This window comes from Uloborus diversus, chromosome 8 (genome assembly GCF_026930045.1).
Source record: "Uloborus diversus isolate 005 chromosome 8, Udiv.v.3.1, whole genome shotgun sequence".
NCBI classification, from domain to species: Eukaryota; Metazoa; Arthropoda; class Arachnida; order Araneae; family Uloboridae; genus Uloborus; species Uloborus diversus.
In genome coordinates, this window is record NC_072738.1 from 102033017 (window position 1) to 102051857 (window position 18841).

At 35.0% G+C, this 18841-nt stretch overlaps 1 protein-coding gene across 4 annotated transcripts in view; it reads right to left on the reverse strand.

Moving 5' to 3' along the window:
- LOC129228277 (NAD kinase-like) overlaps nucleotides 1-18841 on the reverse strand; it is a 137905-nt gene that overhangs the window by 457 nt on the left and 118607 nt on the right. For all 4 annotated transcript variants that reach the window (XM_054862946.1, XM_054862948.1, XM_054862945.1 and 1 more), the window contains 7 exons: nucleotides 16932-17017; nucleotides 13472-13574; nucleotides 11704-11798; nucleotides 11164-11263; nucleotides 9227-9384; nucleotides 7267-7349; nucleotides 4158-4364 (listed from right to left, as the gene is read on the reverse strand). In XM_054862946.1, the coding sequence (XP_054718921.1) occupies nucleotides 4163-4364; nucleotides 7267-7349; nucleotides 9227-9384; nucleotides 11164-11263; nucleotides 11704-11798; nucleotides 13472-13574; nucleotides 16932-17017 (827 nt within the window). In that variant the 3' untranslated portion in view covers nucleotides 4158-4162. The remainder of the gene's footprint in view (nucleotides 1-4157; nucleotides 4365-7266; nucleotides 7350-9226; nucleotides 9385-11163; nucleotides 11264-11703; nucleotides 11799-13471; nucleotides 13575-16931; nucleotides 17018-18841) is intronic.

Consider the following 18841-nt stretch of genomic DNA (forward strand, 5'->3'; position numbering starts at 1 on the left):
CTTAAGGGTCCTGAGGGGGAGAGGGGTTGAAAAATCTCTACATCCCTTTACTTGGGGGAGGGGGGGGAGGTCAAACCCATTATTACGTCATATTTTCCAAGTTTATATTTTACATTAGAAACCGCGCGGTCAAGAGGTTTGGCAGAGACGATATTTCGTCTGAAAGGTAAAAACGTATTAGGATGAGCTTTTTTTTTTGTTTGTTTTACACAGAATGAATAGTGTAAAGTGAAAAAAAGAATTTCACTACGTAGGGCAGGTTTTATTTTTAATTAGTAACGCAACATATACCAAAAAAAAAAAAAATGTCGAAAAAACATTCCGTCTATAGATTCCAACTTTTTAGTAAATATTTCTTTATACAAAATGATTTGATTTAATAACAGTGAATTTAATAACACTTCCACTGATCTAAGATTCGTTATTTTATTATTTTGAAAATCGAAATGGAATCTTACGTAAGAATAGGGGGGAGGGGTTTAAAAAAATCTTACATACCCTGACATGGGAGGAGGGGGTCTAAAACTGCCAAAAATCATCCTTACGTAATTAATAAATGGCCCCTAATCTGCAATTTGAGCATTTTGACGTTGTTATCTCTTACTTTACTTTTCAGCACAAAGGTATTTATCTATCTTGGTACATAGCTGGTTTTAGCGTTAAGAACAGTTCTAAAAAAAAAAAAAACATCAACTTTGCACAGTTAATTATGAACTCAGAGTAAAATTTAGCTGCTCCTGACTTTTTCTCATCATTTCCCCCATTTAGAAGAGGTTTTGGTAAGCTTCTTAGGAAATTAACCTTTTGAAAGAGCCCCCTCTTCGAAATTACTTTCTATCAAAAAAGGTTTTTTGTCATAGCTTTTTCCATACGAGCGTAATTATTCGGTCTTCTTAGATTAAAAAATAAGTACTGCAAGAATTTATTTTTCTGCTTCAAGTAAAGAATTAATTTTTGTATAAAGTGTTTTACAAAAATGTTTAAATGTATTTTAAAATCTTATTCCATAAAAAGTCCCCCCCCCCCTTTTAACGGTGAAAACTATTTCGGCGATTTTGGCAACAAAATTTTTTAGACAGCAGGGGAACTTTCGAATACTATGAAGCATGCAATTTGGCGATTGCGTGCGTTAAGATGGAGCCGTTTTCGTTTTAAAGAACGTTGTGGAGATCTATTTTAGGACTACAAAATGGCTTATAACAGTGATGACGAACCTTTATAGTTTGGCGAGTAATGATTCGGAAAAAACCCTAGTCTGACTCTGGTACCATGTAAAAAACTAAATTAGAAACCATCTCAAAAATAATATTGATTAGTTAAAAAGCACAAGATTTCTGATATCTATTTTTATAAGTATTTCAAGACTTCTATTTTTATCTTTATTTGTAACCTTATATTTAAAATAAAATTAATTAAAGAAAAAACGATGAAAATTTGATAGGACGAGAGCATAAAGCATACATACAGGCGCTCTGTAGAAAAGTAGGCGTACTTGAGTAAACTTCAGGCTAACTCCCAATTTTACACTATCAAAGCTCTTGACACGCAAGAATTAGCGAAACTAAAATCACAATTGATCAAGAATAAGTAATTATAAAACTTGACGCATCAAGTTTGCGAAATACAAATCGAACTATTTGTACAAATGATGAAAATATGCTTAATTTGATGAATTGTAAAATATAGAGAAACAAAGTGGCGTAATAGAAAATTTTCCTTAAAATTTCGCATCAAAAATCTTTTTTATTGATTTTTTTCTGGTGCACAATTGCAGGTATTAAAAACGAAAATCAAATTCACTAGCTTCAGCACTACTCTTAGTGAATGTGTTGTTAGTTTAAGATATTCATCGGTTTTGTTTTTCATAAAATTCGAAATTGATGTTGCTCACCAGCTCACCCAAATTGGATCATATGTTCCTTACGACACGCGATTTATAGATTCGCAAATCGCAATCACTGCTAGAAACACATCTGAGTTCCTGCAATGCCGAAACTTTTTAAGCACTTGGTGCAGGTGTTTTCGTAAGAAATTTTTATTTAAAGGACCTATACTTGCACGAAAAAACTGTAGCACACCGGCGACAATTAATAGTGGTATATCTAATATAAGTAAATAAATACGAGGATAAATCAAAAAATCTTTGCACCTATTTTTTTAAGCCAAAATATGGCTGGGAATACAAAATGAACATGTACATTCCCAGCAGTGACAGTTCCCTTAACCGTACCAGCCGTATCTGCTTTTTGCTCGGAAGAGCGGATCTGGTATCAGTCATTTAAGATGACGGTCCATCTTCAGACGTACACAGCCTCTAAGCAGCGAAATGTTATTCGTTTTCTATGGAGCAAGGGACAAACGCTAATAGCAATTCGCAGGGAAATGCTTCCCACGCACGGGCGTCTCTCTTGGAGACTCACTTGAAGAGACACAAGGTGGGGTTTTTCCCGTTTGCTCCATGGAAAACGAATAACACTTCGCTTCTCATAAGCTGTGGACGTCTGAAGACGGACCGTCATCTTAAATGACTGATATCAGCTCCGCTCTTCCGAGCAAAAAGCAGATACGGCTGATACGGTTGAAGGAACTGTCACTGCTGGGAATGAACATGTTCATTTTGTATTCCTAGCGATATTTTGGTTTAAAAAAATAGGCGCAAAGACTTTTTGATTTGCCCTCGAAAAAAGTTTTACTCTGTTCACGGAAAAATAGACCAAAAGTAAATAAAAAGTTTGCCAGAAGATTTGCCACTATGGCCACTTTTGGAGGTTTTCATTGGAATAAAAAAAGTAAATAATTCTGAACGAATTCGCCGTCCGCTTGGCATCAATTTGTTAATGACCAAGCTAAACATGTGCTTGACGTCGCCAAATGGCGCGTTTCTATGTTTACATGCTTACATATATTATATCTTTCTCATGAAACCAGTGTAGAGCCTATTCAAAAAAATAGTAACGTTCAAGACTCCTTTTAGTAACCGCAGATGCTTAATGGGTCATTTTATCTTTGGTTTTAGTAAGAATATTAGTAATGCTTAAAGTTAATAAGTTTTGGTGAAGTAACTCAACGGTAAATGCAATGAGTGGGCTGCTACACTTCTTTTCATTTAAACCATGATAACAGCAAACCATAAAGTTTCTTCTAGATTAATATTTTTCAATACGAATTGCTACACATATCAGTTAAGATATTTTTAATGCAATATACCAAACTGTGAGTGCCCAAGGTAAGAGCAGGAACCAGGCAACAGCGAAGCGGTATCAGAGATCTCCGAAATGCTACACACTTAGGGAAACGAGCAGATGTGTGCCTCATATGATTTCCTTTTACTCCAATTTAATGTCATTTACCCGTTATAGGTAATTTTAATATGATTCAATAGAAAATCTCTCTGAATATTATCAACAGTGACCAAATTGAAACCAGATTTTAAAAAAAAAATCGCCAAATTTGTCGTCAAGTTGGCGAAAAAACTTGGCGACCAAAAGATAGACGATATATCGCCAATTGTCCGCCAAATTGTAACACCACTTGAGTTTACATCGAAATTAACAATGATTTTCCCCCAAAAAGAGTCAAAAGACCCCCTTAAAAACACCAGAATGCAACCAAAAGGGATGGTGCACAACTAGACCCCACTAGGAGTGTACGTAATGAATTTCAACTTTCTAGGACATACCGTTCTTGAGTTATGCGACATACATACGCACATACATACATACGGACGTCACGAGAAAAGCCGTTGTAATTAACTCGGGGAATGTCAAAATGGATATTTCGAGTGTTTATACGTTCATAGGCACTTATTTGCGTGCGGTCGAGTTGAAAAAAAAAACTCAACATTAGTTCGGGGGTGAGCAAAATTGAAATTAAGGCCGAATTTTGAGTGAAAATTTTTTCGCGAATACAATACTTCCTTTTTTGTAAAAGAAAGTAATAAGAAATGGAGATGTTAAACCTTGAGGTGATTTAAGAAATTAGCCAAATAAGTAAAACATTTCAATTTTACTCGGACAAGGCAGATGCCTCATTGGACTGGTAAATGGCTCACTCGCTTTCAGCTGCTATTAGTCAGAGACGGTAGCGACTCCTATAGTTGATTACTTATAGAGTTGCAAGTCCCCAGGAGTAATGGTGTGATTGAAAGTAACACTAACCCCCTTCATGCGTCCAGATGTTCGAGGTTCCTGGAATCTATGGAGTCCGACGAAGAAGAGTGGACAAGGTCCGAGTATTCGTCCAGTTGCCTCTGCTTCTTGCGCACATTCCAGTGCAGGCACTCGGCCAGACTGTCGAACCAGTCGCTGATCTGGTCCTGGGCGCAGATGGACGGAATGGGATAGACGGACGTCGTCACGCGGAGGCTGCAATGAGAGAAACAACGATCAGGTGGCAATCAAGATTAAAGGTCGGGCTCTGATAAGATGAGGCCCGACTTTGAGGGGGTTTGTTTCTTCTCAGAGATAACTAGCAGGAAGAGAAGTAACTGTTATACTTGCAGAATTGGTTTTGACGCAAAAAGAATTACACATACGATTGTGATTTCTTAAGAAAAAAAATTGTATTCATTACCTTTCAAAACTACCTCCTTTTAATGAAATATATGAGCTGTCCCGTACGGTACAAAATGGCGGCTTTTCGTGGAATGACCATTATTCAGTTTTGTTTAGGAACATATTACAGTGATGTGCTCAACAAGGAAAGAGGGCTGGTCTTGGAGTAGACTACACCATTGAAATTTTTAGAGTTTTATTCCTTGGGGGGGGGGGAGTCTTGCTTCTGGGAAATCTTCATGTTGTCAGGAGAAGGGGTTGTACGATTGATCGTAAGCAGTTTCTTATGTCTTTCAACTTCCGTTTATTAAAGATAAAAATACTATTTTCTTCTGCTTTGTGTCCTCATCACTTTTTAGTTTCAAAGATGCTGATTAAAATTTAAATTAAATTCTTGTTGAAAGGAAATTTTCGCTGGCAATTATACTTCTCTCAGAAAATAAGCGGGAAATATTTTCTCAAAATTCTAGCAATCTTAAAAGAGAAAAAATAGTAATGATAACAAAATGTTGCGGCTGAACAAAAAAATTAACTTTCAGCTCATCTTTGAATTTTTGTTACCTCTATTTTAACGAAATAAACTTGGGCGAACAAATACGCAGAACTACCGAAGACATTGCTTTCTATTTAGAATGTTAAAAATCTTCATCCTCCACTTTTATTACACTGAGAAAATGATAAAATAACATTGTATTGTAATAAGGGGCAAAATGTAATGGTAATATATTTTCAGTTTACGCCAGATATCTAGCAATATTTTAACTATCTTCTTAAACATTCAGTTGATTCCAATAAAAAGAGAAGTTGCTCTAAAGAACAAGGTATATCTGCTCTGATGTTCAAGGAAAATTCAGTTAAACGCCTCCAAACGGGCATCCCTCAAATGCGGACACCCCTCTTATGCGGACAGTTTCTAATTACCCGATTTTAAGGCAAATAACATTATTAAAACCCTGTCCTGTGGATACTGCTCTATTTCGGACAAAAACATTTGTCCCGTTAGAATCCGCATTAGAGGGGTTTTACGGTACTTATTTGGTTAATACTAGAAGTATTTCAAAAGCTCGCAAACACTTGCAAAAAATCAAAATTTTACTTGCCAAGTAATAACTGAAACAATAAAAATGTTTAAAAAATGCTAAAAATTCCATCTACAGCAAGAGTTAACTAACTTTTGGGACAACCTTGTATAAGACACGTTTTGATTTTAAGTTTTTAAGACAAATTTGTGAAGGGTAAGCGAGGGAAGGCGAATGGGGGCAAAGTTTAACTGTTCACTTTGTTTACTTATTTAAACATTTATTAAGTTACTGACGCATTCATTTATTAATGAATTAATTTACATTCCTCCATTTATTAATTCACTTATTTAATTACTCATTCACTTATATATCTTTTTATTCACTCACTTCGTTTTTCATACAGTAGTTCATTTTTTTTAATCCGTTTATAGATTCATTATTTATTCATTCATTTAATGAAAAATAATTTTAAGAATCAAATAGAAATTATTTCATGGAAAAATATTTCATTTTTCACTTTTCCCCATGTAGGGCAAAGTGAAATTTTTCTTTCTTTTTTAAACATACTTACTGCCAAAAAGGAAAAATTCTATTTGAATGCAAGTTTTATAATAAATTGCATTGTTCTTTCTTTACGTTCTGTAAATTTCAAAACAAATTTCCGATTTTCCAATTTGTTCGTTTTGCAAAAGGTATATTATCTAACCAGTTCACTTTGAACCACATTCCCTTACTTTATTTCTAAAATACGCATACTAATACAGCATGACATGTGACTAGTGTACGTATAGGTTTTGGGAAGTGTGGCACTTTGTGATAAAGTCTGGCGTCAAAAATATTGGAAAAAAAAGTGTAATATAATTTATGGATAGCCTTTCACTACTTTTCTGTCTGGCAGAGAAACTAATGACAAACCAATCAACCTTTGTAACTTTGTCTCAACCCATTGCTAAGGCCACTTTGAGCAGGAATTTGTCTCTAAAGTTTCATTAAGTGACAAACTTAGGGATGCGTCGTTCATAAACGAGCGGATCAAAAAGAACGAATCCTTAAAATGAACGGATCCGGTCGTTCGCTTAAAAAATGAAAGACCGTTCTTTTAAAACGGTGAGCAGTTTTGAACATTGCATTGATGCACTTGTGATTAAAATCGCATTTTTTTTATATAGCATTTCTCTTTAAATTTTTAGCTCTCAATCGATCTCAAATTTCCCCTTTTTTCAGTGTAGTACAATATATTCATTCGAACCATTTTACTTTCTGCTCCATTTTTCCTCGTTGAAGATCATTTGCAAGTTTCCAATGTATCCATTAGTAATGTTTTGTGTAACTTGTTTGGGCTACTAACAAAATGTTTGGACATTCCACTTCCTGATCTGAATAAAGTTTGATATCTAAACCTGAATAAAGTTTTTTTATTCATTTTTCACAGGCATATTTTTTTTTTAGATAATTTTAGTCATTTTTCCTTCAAAGAATATTACGGATCTAATGACTCATTTGGAATGTACGTACGTTTGTCGGGAAGAGAGGTCACCTGCAACTTTTTAAATGAACGAAGTCGCTCAAATGAACGAGTTGAATGAACGGATCAAAAGATCGAACGATCCTCTGATGAATGGATCATTAAAAAGAACGACATAGCCCGCCTCTATGACAAATATAATAATTCAAGGATCTTCATTACATACCTGTCTCCATGACGAAGTTCCTGTCGCTTCCTACCATCGAAAGAAACCCAAGCTAAGTTTCGAGATTCTGGCGACACCATGATCTAAAATAGGGAAGAATAGCTTGGTCACTGCAACTGGTCCATCATGTAAAAAAATATGAATAGCAAAATTGCTTGGAGGAGTAATCTCCAGGGGTGTCCCGATGGAAGGTCACGGGATGTCACTGAAACCTCCCAAAAAATGTCTTTATAAGGCAAACTTTGTCTAAGGATTCGGCAAATTTGACTTAATGGGGTGGTTTCTTTCAGTCAAAAGTACTACTTTTAGTCATTGAAATGGATAAATGAGCAAAGAAAAACACACGGACCCAGAAAATACATTCATTTTCCCAACAGTTTTTTTCAATTAATTTTTTTAAATGTCCGATTTTTCAAACAAGGCGTGGTCTTGATGACGTCACAAATGATGCTCTTTGGCGCATCTTTCTTCTGCGTTTCCACGTTATGGTAATCAAGAAGCGAATTAAAATTGCGCGCTACGCTTGCTATCAACCCTATCGTTGCCAATATATGTGAGTAAAGATCTGAATTAAATATTTTGCACTGCGAATGGCAACACTGAATGGCATTTCATCATTTGTGATGTCGGCGGGAGAAGCCGTAAACAATGAAAGCGCTCCGATTTAAGTATTTTTTTTTTTTAAATATTAAACTTAAATTATTTAAAAATGGTCATATTCTATGTTTTTAAGCATGTTCTTTCAGAAAAAATACTTTTAAAGTTTTGGAAACGACCCATTGCAACATTGCAATTTTTAAAGGTCCGAATGTCTCTTTTATGTTAGACGTATGCATACTAGAATTTTATTAATCGACAAAAATTGGAGTTCCGTTCGGCAAACTGAGAATCTCTCCCCTCCCAAAACTTTGATTTCCGGTCGTCCCTGACAGTGTGTTACCCTTTAAATAATGTGTGCGTGTTAAAAGAACGTGTGACACAATTTGTAGTTGGCTTCATGCAGTCATGATGAAAACAAATGATTTTTCTTTGTCGAGAAAGGAAATTTCATCGACGTTTCAATAAACACTTGGATAAGATATGTTCAAATGTATTCAATCGCATTTCATTGCTTTTACATTGTATAAAGGTCTATAAACTTTCTATTATAATTTAAGGTTTATAAATCGTAAACCTCTTAACAAGGAAAACCGAATAAATTACGATGCGACCAAATTGACGGCTCATATCTTAAAAAGAAATGAAACGGCATAATGCAAAAACAATAAAATGAAATGAATCAATTTAAACATATCTTATCCATGTAGTTATTGAAACGTTGATGAAGTTTACGAAGTTTCCTTTCTCGATAAAGAAAAATTGCTTGTTTTTTTCTTTTCACAACTTCTTGAAGTCAACTTCAATTTCTGTCATGCGTAATTCTAACACACACATACACTTTTGTTTAGGTTAAGACATATATTTCAAGAATTTTTCTGTTATAAAGCATTTCCGTTGAAAACAAACACTAGCCGCCATCGGCGGTAGTCTCAACCTCGCCTCCTGTGGCAAATTGGTGTACAATGCCTCTGCCGGTGTGTTTCGGGGGCTTTGCCCACATATTGCCCCCTGCGGTGGTACGTTAATAAGTTCATCAGTGTCAAAACCCGACTGTCGGAATTCTGCATGTAGTTATGCCATAGCCCCCCCTCAAGAACGGTAATTTATTTTATTGCTTATTACCAATTAGCTTTTATCGTCACTTTCTAGTTGAACCGCACCACTGCTTACGGACTCTCGCTGGCGAGCTACATTAATTTTATCTTCCAATATGAAAGAAATCTCAACTTCTAAGAGAGGAACTCTGCTTCCAGCTCGGTTACTGACTACTCGGGACTGCAGAGTCCAGAACATGAACGAAACTGCCGTTTCTAGATGTCATAGCATTTTGCATGTTAGGGTTGAACGGAACGACACTGACCTTGAGTTCCACACCAGCGGGAACGACGATCGGACGGAAAGACAGCGAATGTGGACAGATGGGGGTGATCATGATGGCCGGCACGCTGGGATGAATCATCGAGGCCCCGGCTGCCACTGCGTACGCCGTGCTGCCCGTCGGAGTCGACACGATGAGACCTGTTTCAGAAAGAATTCATTAGATAGTCCAGTAAAACTAGCACTTTCCTTGGAAAAATTAGAATCCAAGGTTTTTCTTCAAAAACGCTTTGTTATGTCTTTCTAATTGATGTCTAAAAAGTTTGACTTTTTTTGCTGTGCGCTCCCCCCCCCCCCCCCCCACTGTATTTAATTACCAATAATTTAAACCTATATTATTGGAAAGTTGGGTATGGTGAGTATTGTTTTTATACTTTTTTTTTCACGCTGATTCGAATAAAACCAAAATCAAATCGATATTATGAATATTTAATGCGTTTTAAGAGCTTTTGTACATAAAAAAAAACTTATTTTCAAAACAGATTAGGAGCCATTTGTTCCATTGTGTCTTTAGCAATTTTCTTTGGACGAAATATTATCCATCGTTTTGCTACAAATAGCTTTATTATTTATTTTTTTAACTGATAGCTTAAAACCCCACTCCAATTTTGCTGCTCGTTTCGCCCTTTTTTTTTTCGTTCGAGGGGGAGGGGCGTTCATCTGATGTACACAGGCAAGTGGTTTACTGTTGTATGTGAATGTCTTCCGCTGAATGAAAAAAAAATCTATGACCAAATACATGTTATAAGTATTTTTCAGAGTTTTGAGAACAAATTTCAAGAGTTTTGCATAAAAAGACCAATTTTTGAAATACATTAGGAGCCTTCTGCTTCATTTTAAGAATTAAGTATCGGTGAAAACAAAATACTTTAGTATGAAAAATCATGAAATAATAAAAACAGAATTACATCTCGAAATTATTAAAAAATAATTTTTTAGTGCAATGATTTGTAATTACAAAATTAATGTTTTTCTGTCCCACTCATAAGATCCTTTTTGGAACTTCTTTTCATTGGAACGAGATTAAAGCAAGATTGTCCACGGCTATCTCCAACGCTTCAGACATAGCCGCCCCATTAGGAGGTCACTGAGCATATTGTAATTTTTGTACATCCAATTGTCCCATTTCTTTTGATGTATTACTTATGTGTGCATACCTATCAAAATTTGGAGTTCCATTCAGCAAATTGAGAATTTTTGCCCTCCTAAAAATTCAAGTTCGGGGCTCCCCTGCCTGAGCAATGAAACAGTTACTTTTGACATTCACAAACATTGTCACACGCTTTGGTGCATGCAGAGAAAACAGTTTTCAAAAATGAATCAGGAGCCTGGATTCTGCGTTGTTCTAACTTGATTTAACAGATTGTCTTTTATAATCTGATCCCAATAATTGAGGTTCATATCGTTGCCAGGCCTCATTTGTACAAGGTAATAAATAGAGTGCTATCGGTGGGGGGGGGGGGGGCACTTAAGAAGAGACAATGTACTCAAATTAACTGCTTCATTTCTTACCAGCGAAAGCGGCTAGATCAGCAGTTATGTCATTCACATTTTTGCGACAACACTGCCGCTTTCAGCGGCTGTTCAAAAAATCCTGAAATTCTGGGTAGCCTGGAATAAGTTTCACCTTCAAAAGAAAAACAATTCCAAAAAATTGAATTTTTTGTCGGTAATCCGTTGGTAGATAATGCCACTCCCTCCTCTTTTCTTAAAATAATTAAATGTGCAAATAATTTTTCGATATCCCTGATATTTCAAATAACCCTTATCATTATAGGTCACAGCACGTAACAAATTGGAAAATCCAATTTCAGAACTGATGCAAGAAACAGTTCCGCTACAAATGAAGCGGTTATTTTTTCACCAACTAACGATTGTTGGGATAAGAATGATTCCATAGAATGAACATAAATTAATCACCATCGCCTTGAACTGTAGTGACGTGTTTGCCATCCAAGTACAAGTCGATGTTAGACAGGTAAGGTGAGGGTCCCCTGTCGACGACGACTTCGTTGAGAACCTGAACGAAAGAAAAAATAGATTTAGGAATTAAGAACATAAATTATCTTTCCCTTAACTACAAGAATTGATAGCTAAGCTTCTGTGATAGCAATATTTTTGAACATATTGTAGAGACTCTGTTATCTAAACCTACTAATAATCGATTCGTAGTTTTGATAAGCGAAAGTTGGAATAACTGGAAGAGCTAGGTAAGGGTTTTTCATCACATACTCAGGGCTGTAGTTGGGAAAAAGATATTTGGGGGGACTCAGCTTGTGGTTTTGAGGAGACTGACCAAAAGAGAAGGTGGTTTGAAATCAGTTTACATTACATTTGCATTATTTTTGCAACATGCATTTTTTGACGCGGTCAGTCTTTTTGTGATACAAAACAGATGTTTTAAGATATTTATATCAATCAATAAATATTTAGTCGTGAAGAGAAAATCAGCTTTATTACCAGGAAACTTGTATGTGGTTTATTGCTTTTCTCTCCTATTTCATTTCTCACAATGATGCACCGAAGACGACTTCGCAAAGTTAGGGCTGCATGGCCTGAAAAAGAAGGATAATACAGCAATGAATATACTACGAAAATGTTACATTTAAATATATGAAAAACTTTTTTCAGTTTTAACTAGAATTGATTTCACACTTTAAATCAGAACTCTTCATAGTTTTTATCAAACCTGACATAAATTTCCTTTTTATAAATTCATACATTCCTTTTACAGTTGTTCAAAATCAACAATATGGATATAATAATCGCTTTCATCAAAACCCTTTTGCAGAGATGATTCGCAGTTTTACGCAATTAATAAATTTCCAATTGTTCGCAATTTTAGGAATAACGACCAGAATCTTTTGTGCGTAAAATGCGTTTTTTCAGTTGACTTTTGAACTAGCACAAGCATGAATTTATAAAGGCAAATGTGTTTAAAGATGTAGATCAGTGCTGCTGTGTGCAGATAAATGGCAGCCTACAGAAATGAGTTTTCGAGATATTTGAAGAAACGCGTTTTGGATTCAGTAGGAAACTTTGGAACTTGACGTGTTTTTCACTTTTTTTTTAGCGGAAACCAAATAAGCAAGCTTGTAAAATAAAGCTAAAGTACAATAGATGACAAAAAAAAAAAAAAAAAAAAAAAAAAAAATCTTGCAGTTATGGCCTTTTACCTCCCACGGCAGAATTTTATAACGTATTGTTGAAGCAAAAATCGCCAGAAAAATAGAATCATAGAGTTTTAAATTGATAGACATGTATTTAAGAGCGGCGTTCTCATGCAGGAGACAGGATACTCATTACCAGGCCCCGAAAGATACTGTCCCTAAAAATGCCTGCAAAAACACTCTAAAAATACTTAAAAATACAATTAATGTTGAAAAAAAAAATCTCTTAAACTTTTGAAAAATGCATAAGAAATAAGGTCGAAATTATACTAAAGTGTTTTTTTTTTTTGAAAATTATAAATCACACTATCAAAGTGAATTTTGTATTGATTGCAACCAGTAATTGGTAAACATTTGTTTCAAAACTTTAACGCTAACTTTAATTGTAAGAACCTGAATGAATCAATAACTAAATGATTTTTATATTGATCAAAACTGAAGAGCCGTCCGTTATTTTATAAAGTAAGTTTTTGTAGCTCAAAAAACTCGTTTCAATGCTTACGGACACATTGGAGTTTGTTTCAAATAAACGGCGATAAATTTTTTCCTTCAAATTTATACTTTGTTTTCTTCACTTACAGTACAAGCAAATTTCTCGTTACTTCTGTTTTAAAGTGAAAAATGAGGAGAGCTTTCTCTTCCCACTGATGGAATGACACAGCTGCAAATCAGATTGCATTATTCTTGAAAAGTGGCAATGAAAACTTTTGGGTTAGATTTCTTGAAAAAAAAAAATGCTTTGAAATATATAAGGTGCTAAAAACGTAAAACATGCTGAAAATTTTTATAAAAACGCACTAAAGTGGAAAAACCCCTCAAAAAATGGATTATCATCAGCTTCCAGAGCCAGCTCATTACCGAATGCAATACAAGCATTCGTTAACGTTACATGAACTTTGGGTAGCAAACATCTTTAAAAAAGCTAAACACAGATAGGTTGAGTTTTCATTTAGAGTTCAAGTGAAATTTAGCTAACTGAATGTGGTCAAGTTTAATCGTATGTAAACTGTTCGTTCATAAGTGAAATACACAAAACGATTGAAAACAAGGAAGTTTACCTTCTAGCACATTTGTGACTTGCTCTTCAAAGTTGTCGAATTCGAACGGTGTGAGAAAGCCCAGAGATCCCAAATGGAAAGCCATCACAGGAGGAACGCTTTGCTTTGAAAGAAAACTATTTGATATTACATCACACCAAAATAAATATACTTCAGCTTAAAAAAAAAGAAAGAAAGAAATTCTTCAAACACATACTAACATCCTTTTTTAATCTGATTGTTTTAAAACACGGAGGAAGAAGTAGAGTGAAAGACAATATTCTTGACATTTTGGAATACTGATGTTAACTAAATTTCAATAGAAAATAAATTTCTGAATTATTTAAACCAGCGGTTCCCAACCTTTTCTGCCTTGCAAACCCCTTTCATAAACTGCACCAGTTTGGCAAACCCCTTGTGCACTAAGTACTAAGTGATAAGCGACAAGCACCCCACTCCTCCCTACACAGTAAAATTTGGGAGATTTTTTTTCTTTTTTTTTTTTTTTTTTTTTGAGAAACAAAATTAATAACTGCAAAATGTAGAAGTACAAACATGCTACGAGCTAAAATGAGATTTTAAAAATTATTGGAAAACAAATTCAACGGAACAAACCCAGTGACAACTCTTTAAGTTTCAACACACTCTGAAAAAATTCTTAATGGAATGGTTGTGGAACAAAGAATTTCAAAGTTTGGCTCAAAAATCTCGTCTGACAGTTTCAGTCTTACATCGTACTCAGCATTTACTTTCCTTCTGCATATATGTGCTGAAATTTATTTTTCCCATGGAAACTTTGTCCACAAGGGGCAATAGAATGTAAAATGTCTTTTCCTATCACAATAGTACATTTATTCGTAACGCTAAATCAGTCAATGAAGAAATGATCTTAAAAATATCTTTTAGAGAAAATGTCTCAGATTAACTAAAGGATCTTTTTTTCTTCCAGTAAAATCTAGTTGCTTGATAAGGATCCATTGTGTACATTAATTGGTTGAGAGCTGAAGAATTTTCTCTTCCTTATGCTAAAATGCGAAATAAAATGCGTAGTTATTTTTTTATTTTATTTTTAAATAATAGAAGCGTCTGCAATTAACTCTAATTATTACATAAACGGTAAATTTTACCAACAAAAATATTTTTATGCTCACTTATTAGAAGATTTTTCTGTGCAAATTTCACGAGTTCCTTTTTTCCATACAGCACAAATTTTCATTTTTTAATTCCGTTAAATTTTCTACGACGTATCTCACTACAGCAACAAACAGCAAGGCCATTCCACTTATTGTGTCATTCGCATTTTTGGCGAAGAGCGAGAGAAGCGTGATAGCTCTTCGTGTGTCGCACTCAAATGGTAAAGAAACTAAACAGAAAATGAAGTAAAGATGTCTCGAACGCTCTCAAATGCTCCATATAATGTTCCCATCAAATTCAATCGAATTTTCCAATCAAACGGAGAAAACTGAAGCATTGACATGCTTTCTTTTAAATACATTGCGTTCAAAAGTTTAACTGTTTCGGCTCGAGCTCAACGAAGACGGTAAAAACCCGTCCCCGTGCCTTATACAGACAGAATTAATTCTTTATATAAGTGTTCTGACCTTTGCATCCAAAAAATATCGGATGTGCAAGAGACAAATGAATAAATGATGAACAAAAAACGCTTGAACTTGAAACTTCATCTCAAACTAACATGTTAAATTTCCGCCATTACAATATTATTTTCGCGAAACCCCTTTGTACCTCTCGCGAACCCTCTGTGGTTTCGCGAACCACCGATTGGGAAACGATGATTTCAGCAAATACCTTAACAGCAAATCTCAATAGTAGCAAAAAGAGAAAAACTCGAAGTTTCACTTCCAAGCACGCTTAAGGAGTTAATAAACAATATAGTGAGTGAGACAGGACCAGCTGTGTCACCACAGAGGACTGTGGCTCGTATAGAGGACTGGGCAAGACCCGAAATGGATTTAAGCGTGTAGGGCATGGGTCTCCAAACTATGTCCCGAGGAATTAAAATCAATTCCGCAGCAAAGGGCTATTCAGCTCTTGCTTTTGTCTGTGACTGTCCGAACGTCCTCATTTCCTTAACGGTTCAACAATAAAGAACGGTTTGAGCAAAGAGCAAGTCGAGATAATATTTTCTGTAGATTTTTGTCGCTGAAGCTTTGGAATCTGAAAGTTTTCGTTCTTAAATGCACTTTTAAACTTTAGGAACATCATCGCAATGGTTGATTAAAATTATAAATATTACGTCTCAATTAGCTATAATATAGAAATTTGCCTGTGATTCTGGATTGCATTTTTATGATGCGCAATCTCTATTTGGGTATTGGCCCAAGAGTCTTGAGAAATTTTCAAAAGGGATCCTTTGGCCAAAACGTTTGGTATAGGGGAAAGTAGGAGACAATTATTGCTTGCACAAGGTAATAAATAAGCTATTACTTAAACTTAATGTGATTGTGGCAGGAGTCACCTATATTAGGTGAGTATTAAACTTTTCATGTCCATTAAATGAGTGAACCATTTTGAACGTAAAAGAAAACATCACGGTTTGAAATAAAAATGCGCCGTTTGCAGCATTTTTATTAGAAAACAAATACATTTTGAACAATACATTGAGCTTAAATGGTTCAAAAAATCACCACTAGGGGGACCTAGCAACCGAAAAACTAAATAACAATACTTTCAATACAGCGGCTCTTTACAGCATTAATCTGGCGTATAATCGCATAAAAAATTTGCACATACGCGGGATAGTGTCTCAGTCAAAATAGCGTCAGATGAACTACAAAAGTAATTTTCCACGCCTGCAAGAGTTTGTGGATTTTGACCATCAAAACCACGTCTGTAACGCATATAGCGCTATATCGACTAAGACACTGTCCCGCGTATCTGCAAATTTTTTAATGTGACTGAGCCATATTATTGCTGCACACGGCAGCGATATTGAGTGTAGTTATTTCATTTTCCTGCTACCAGCGCCACCAAGCGATGATATTTTGAACTATTTAAATGCAATGTATTTTTCAAAATTTATTGACTTTCTACTAAAAATGCTGCAAACAGTGTTGTTTTTATGACGTTCAAGATGGGTCACTCATTCAATGGACACACTGTATTAAACTGAGTTGTATTAATAATACTATTACAGTTCCGGATTAAAACCATTTTCTCTTAAATTTAATCTAGTTGTCGAAGCAAATGAAACTTCATTACAAAGTTGAAGTGAAAAATAGTTTTTTGACTTGCAAATAAGAAATAAAAACCACCATTAACTTCAACAAAAGTCGCATATACACAATCGTATTTATATTAAATTCATTAATGAAAAGTGCCCTCGAAGCTAATCTGAGCCCACACAATTAACGTAGTAAAATTATTGAATGATATTTTATTTTTCATTTTACTATTAAATTAAGAGGTTGCGCTTCCAAACTGGAATGGAAACATTTGCGTGAGCAAATAATATTCAATTTACCTGGAAAAGTGACGATGCGTAAAGCAATGTTCCATCACCTCCTAAGCAGACGATGAAATCTATTTTATCTGTAAGGTCATCTTTTCCTGTGAGACAAAGGATAAAAAGCTAAGATAAATAATACTAAATAAGTTCAAGTATTTGTAAGGTAAACAAGTGAGATTCCTTGTTGTCCCTTAAGGGTGGGGGGGCACTATATTTATGGAAGTATGAATGTGCTAGGTTACGGTTAAAGAAATATTTGAAAAATAAATGCGCAAAAATTGCACACACAAAAATACAGTACATTAATGGGAGACCTTAATTTCATTTGAAACATATTCTGTCCAGAGCTAACATCGTTTCTAGGTTGGACTAAGTGGCAAGAGAGAGATAGAGAGAAAAAATAGGAATAAAACGCGTAAACTACCCAGAAAGTAGGTGCTTAAGTCAGGGGTTCCCCAATGGGAGATCACTGTGATCTTCCAAAAATTTCCTTATTCGGTGAATTTTGCCTGACGAGTCGGCAAAAATATCACCATTCAGCAAAATCTGGAGTTCTATTCGACAAAACTTTCCATTTGGCGAAATTTGGAGTTCCAGTCGGAGAAATTATCCTCATTCGGCGAAATTTGGGGCTCTATTTGACAAAATTATTAACATTCGGCGAAATTTGGAGTTCCATTAAAAAAATTATCATCATTCAGCGAAATTTGGGGCTCTATTCAGCAAAATTATCATCATTGTTCAAAATTTGGAGTTCCATTCGGCAAAATTATCATCATTCCGCAAAATTATTATCATTCGGCAAAACTTGGAGTTCCATTCGGCAATTGAAAACTTCTGTCCTCTCAAAAAATAAAGTTCGGGGCACCCCTGACTTATGCTCACTTTCAGTTGCACACGAAATCCGCAAACACATATAGGTGCTTTAAGATTTCAGTGCATAAAAATGGAGACATACTAATGAGGATCTTTTTTATTATTATTCATTAGAATATTCATCCTAGCTCATTAGGTTTTTCATTAGTCATTAATATTTTCCTTTTATTCCCCATTAGACTTCTCTTCACGCTTATTAGACACTTTTCTTACTACATAGGCGGTATGTTAAGTAGTTAGTGTGTTCTTTCAATCATTAAAATTCTAAACGTAGAATTTTTTTTTTTTTTTTTCAAAAACAGGATTTTCTGAATATTTTGGACTTACTTTTAGACTTTTCCTTTTACTGCATTCAAAAAAAAAAAAAAAAAAAATTCACTTTAAATTTTCCTTCCGTTATCGTCACTACGATTTCGCCTTAAATCATTACAATTATTTTCTCTGCTGCTAAGACTTGGTTTAGTTAGTTTTAAAATTTCATCGAACGAATATGCAAATATACATTCTGTCGGACCCCCGATTAGACGGAAAGACAAACATCCGGCTTACAGGCAGAAATGGAAGTATCTATTAGTTTTCAGGGATGAAAGCTTTTGCAGATGTATGTTAGCCTCAAATTACGTAGAGTCACATTCAAATGAGCGGGACACCAAGCAGCAAGTCCTCCCCCCCCCCACCATTCATATTGACTCGTCTTAACTGGACGTTTGCCAATTCCATATAATCCGTGGGCAGACTAGTTTTGTATTTCTCCTATAATGCGGGATAAGTGACCATTGTGCCTACGTATCAAAGTGGACTTGAATGTCCATAGGTTTAAACTTCTGGACTGAACAGGAATCCCTGAAGCATAACTGTTCTGTAAAACCTTGCTCGTGTATTTACTTCTTTTTTTATCTCTTAGTTTTTTTCTTTCTCCCGTAAAAATATCTTTATGCACTGTCGCGATTGTGCTACGATAGTAATAATAAGAGTATTTAGTATAATTATTTAATAGGACTCTATGTTATATACTACCGTTTATCCTTAGTGACGTCAGGGCGCAAACT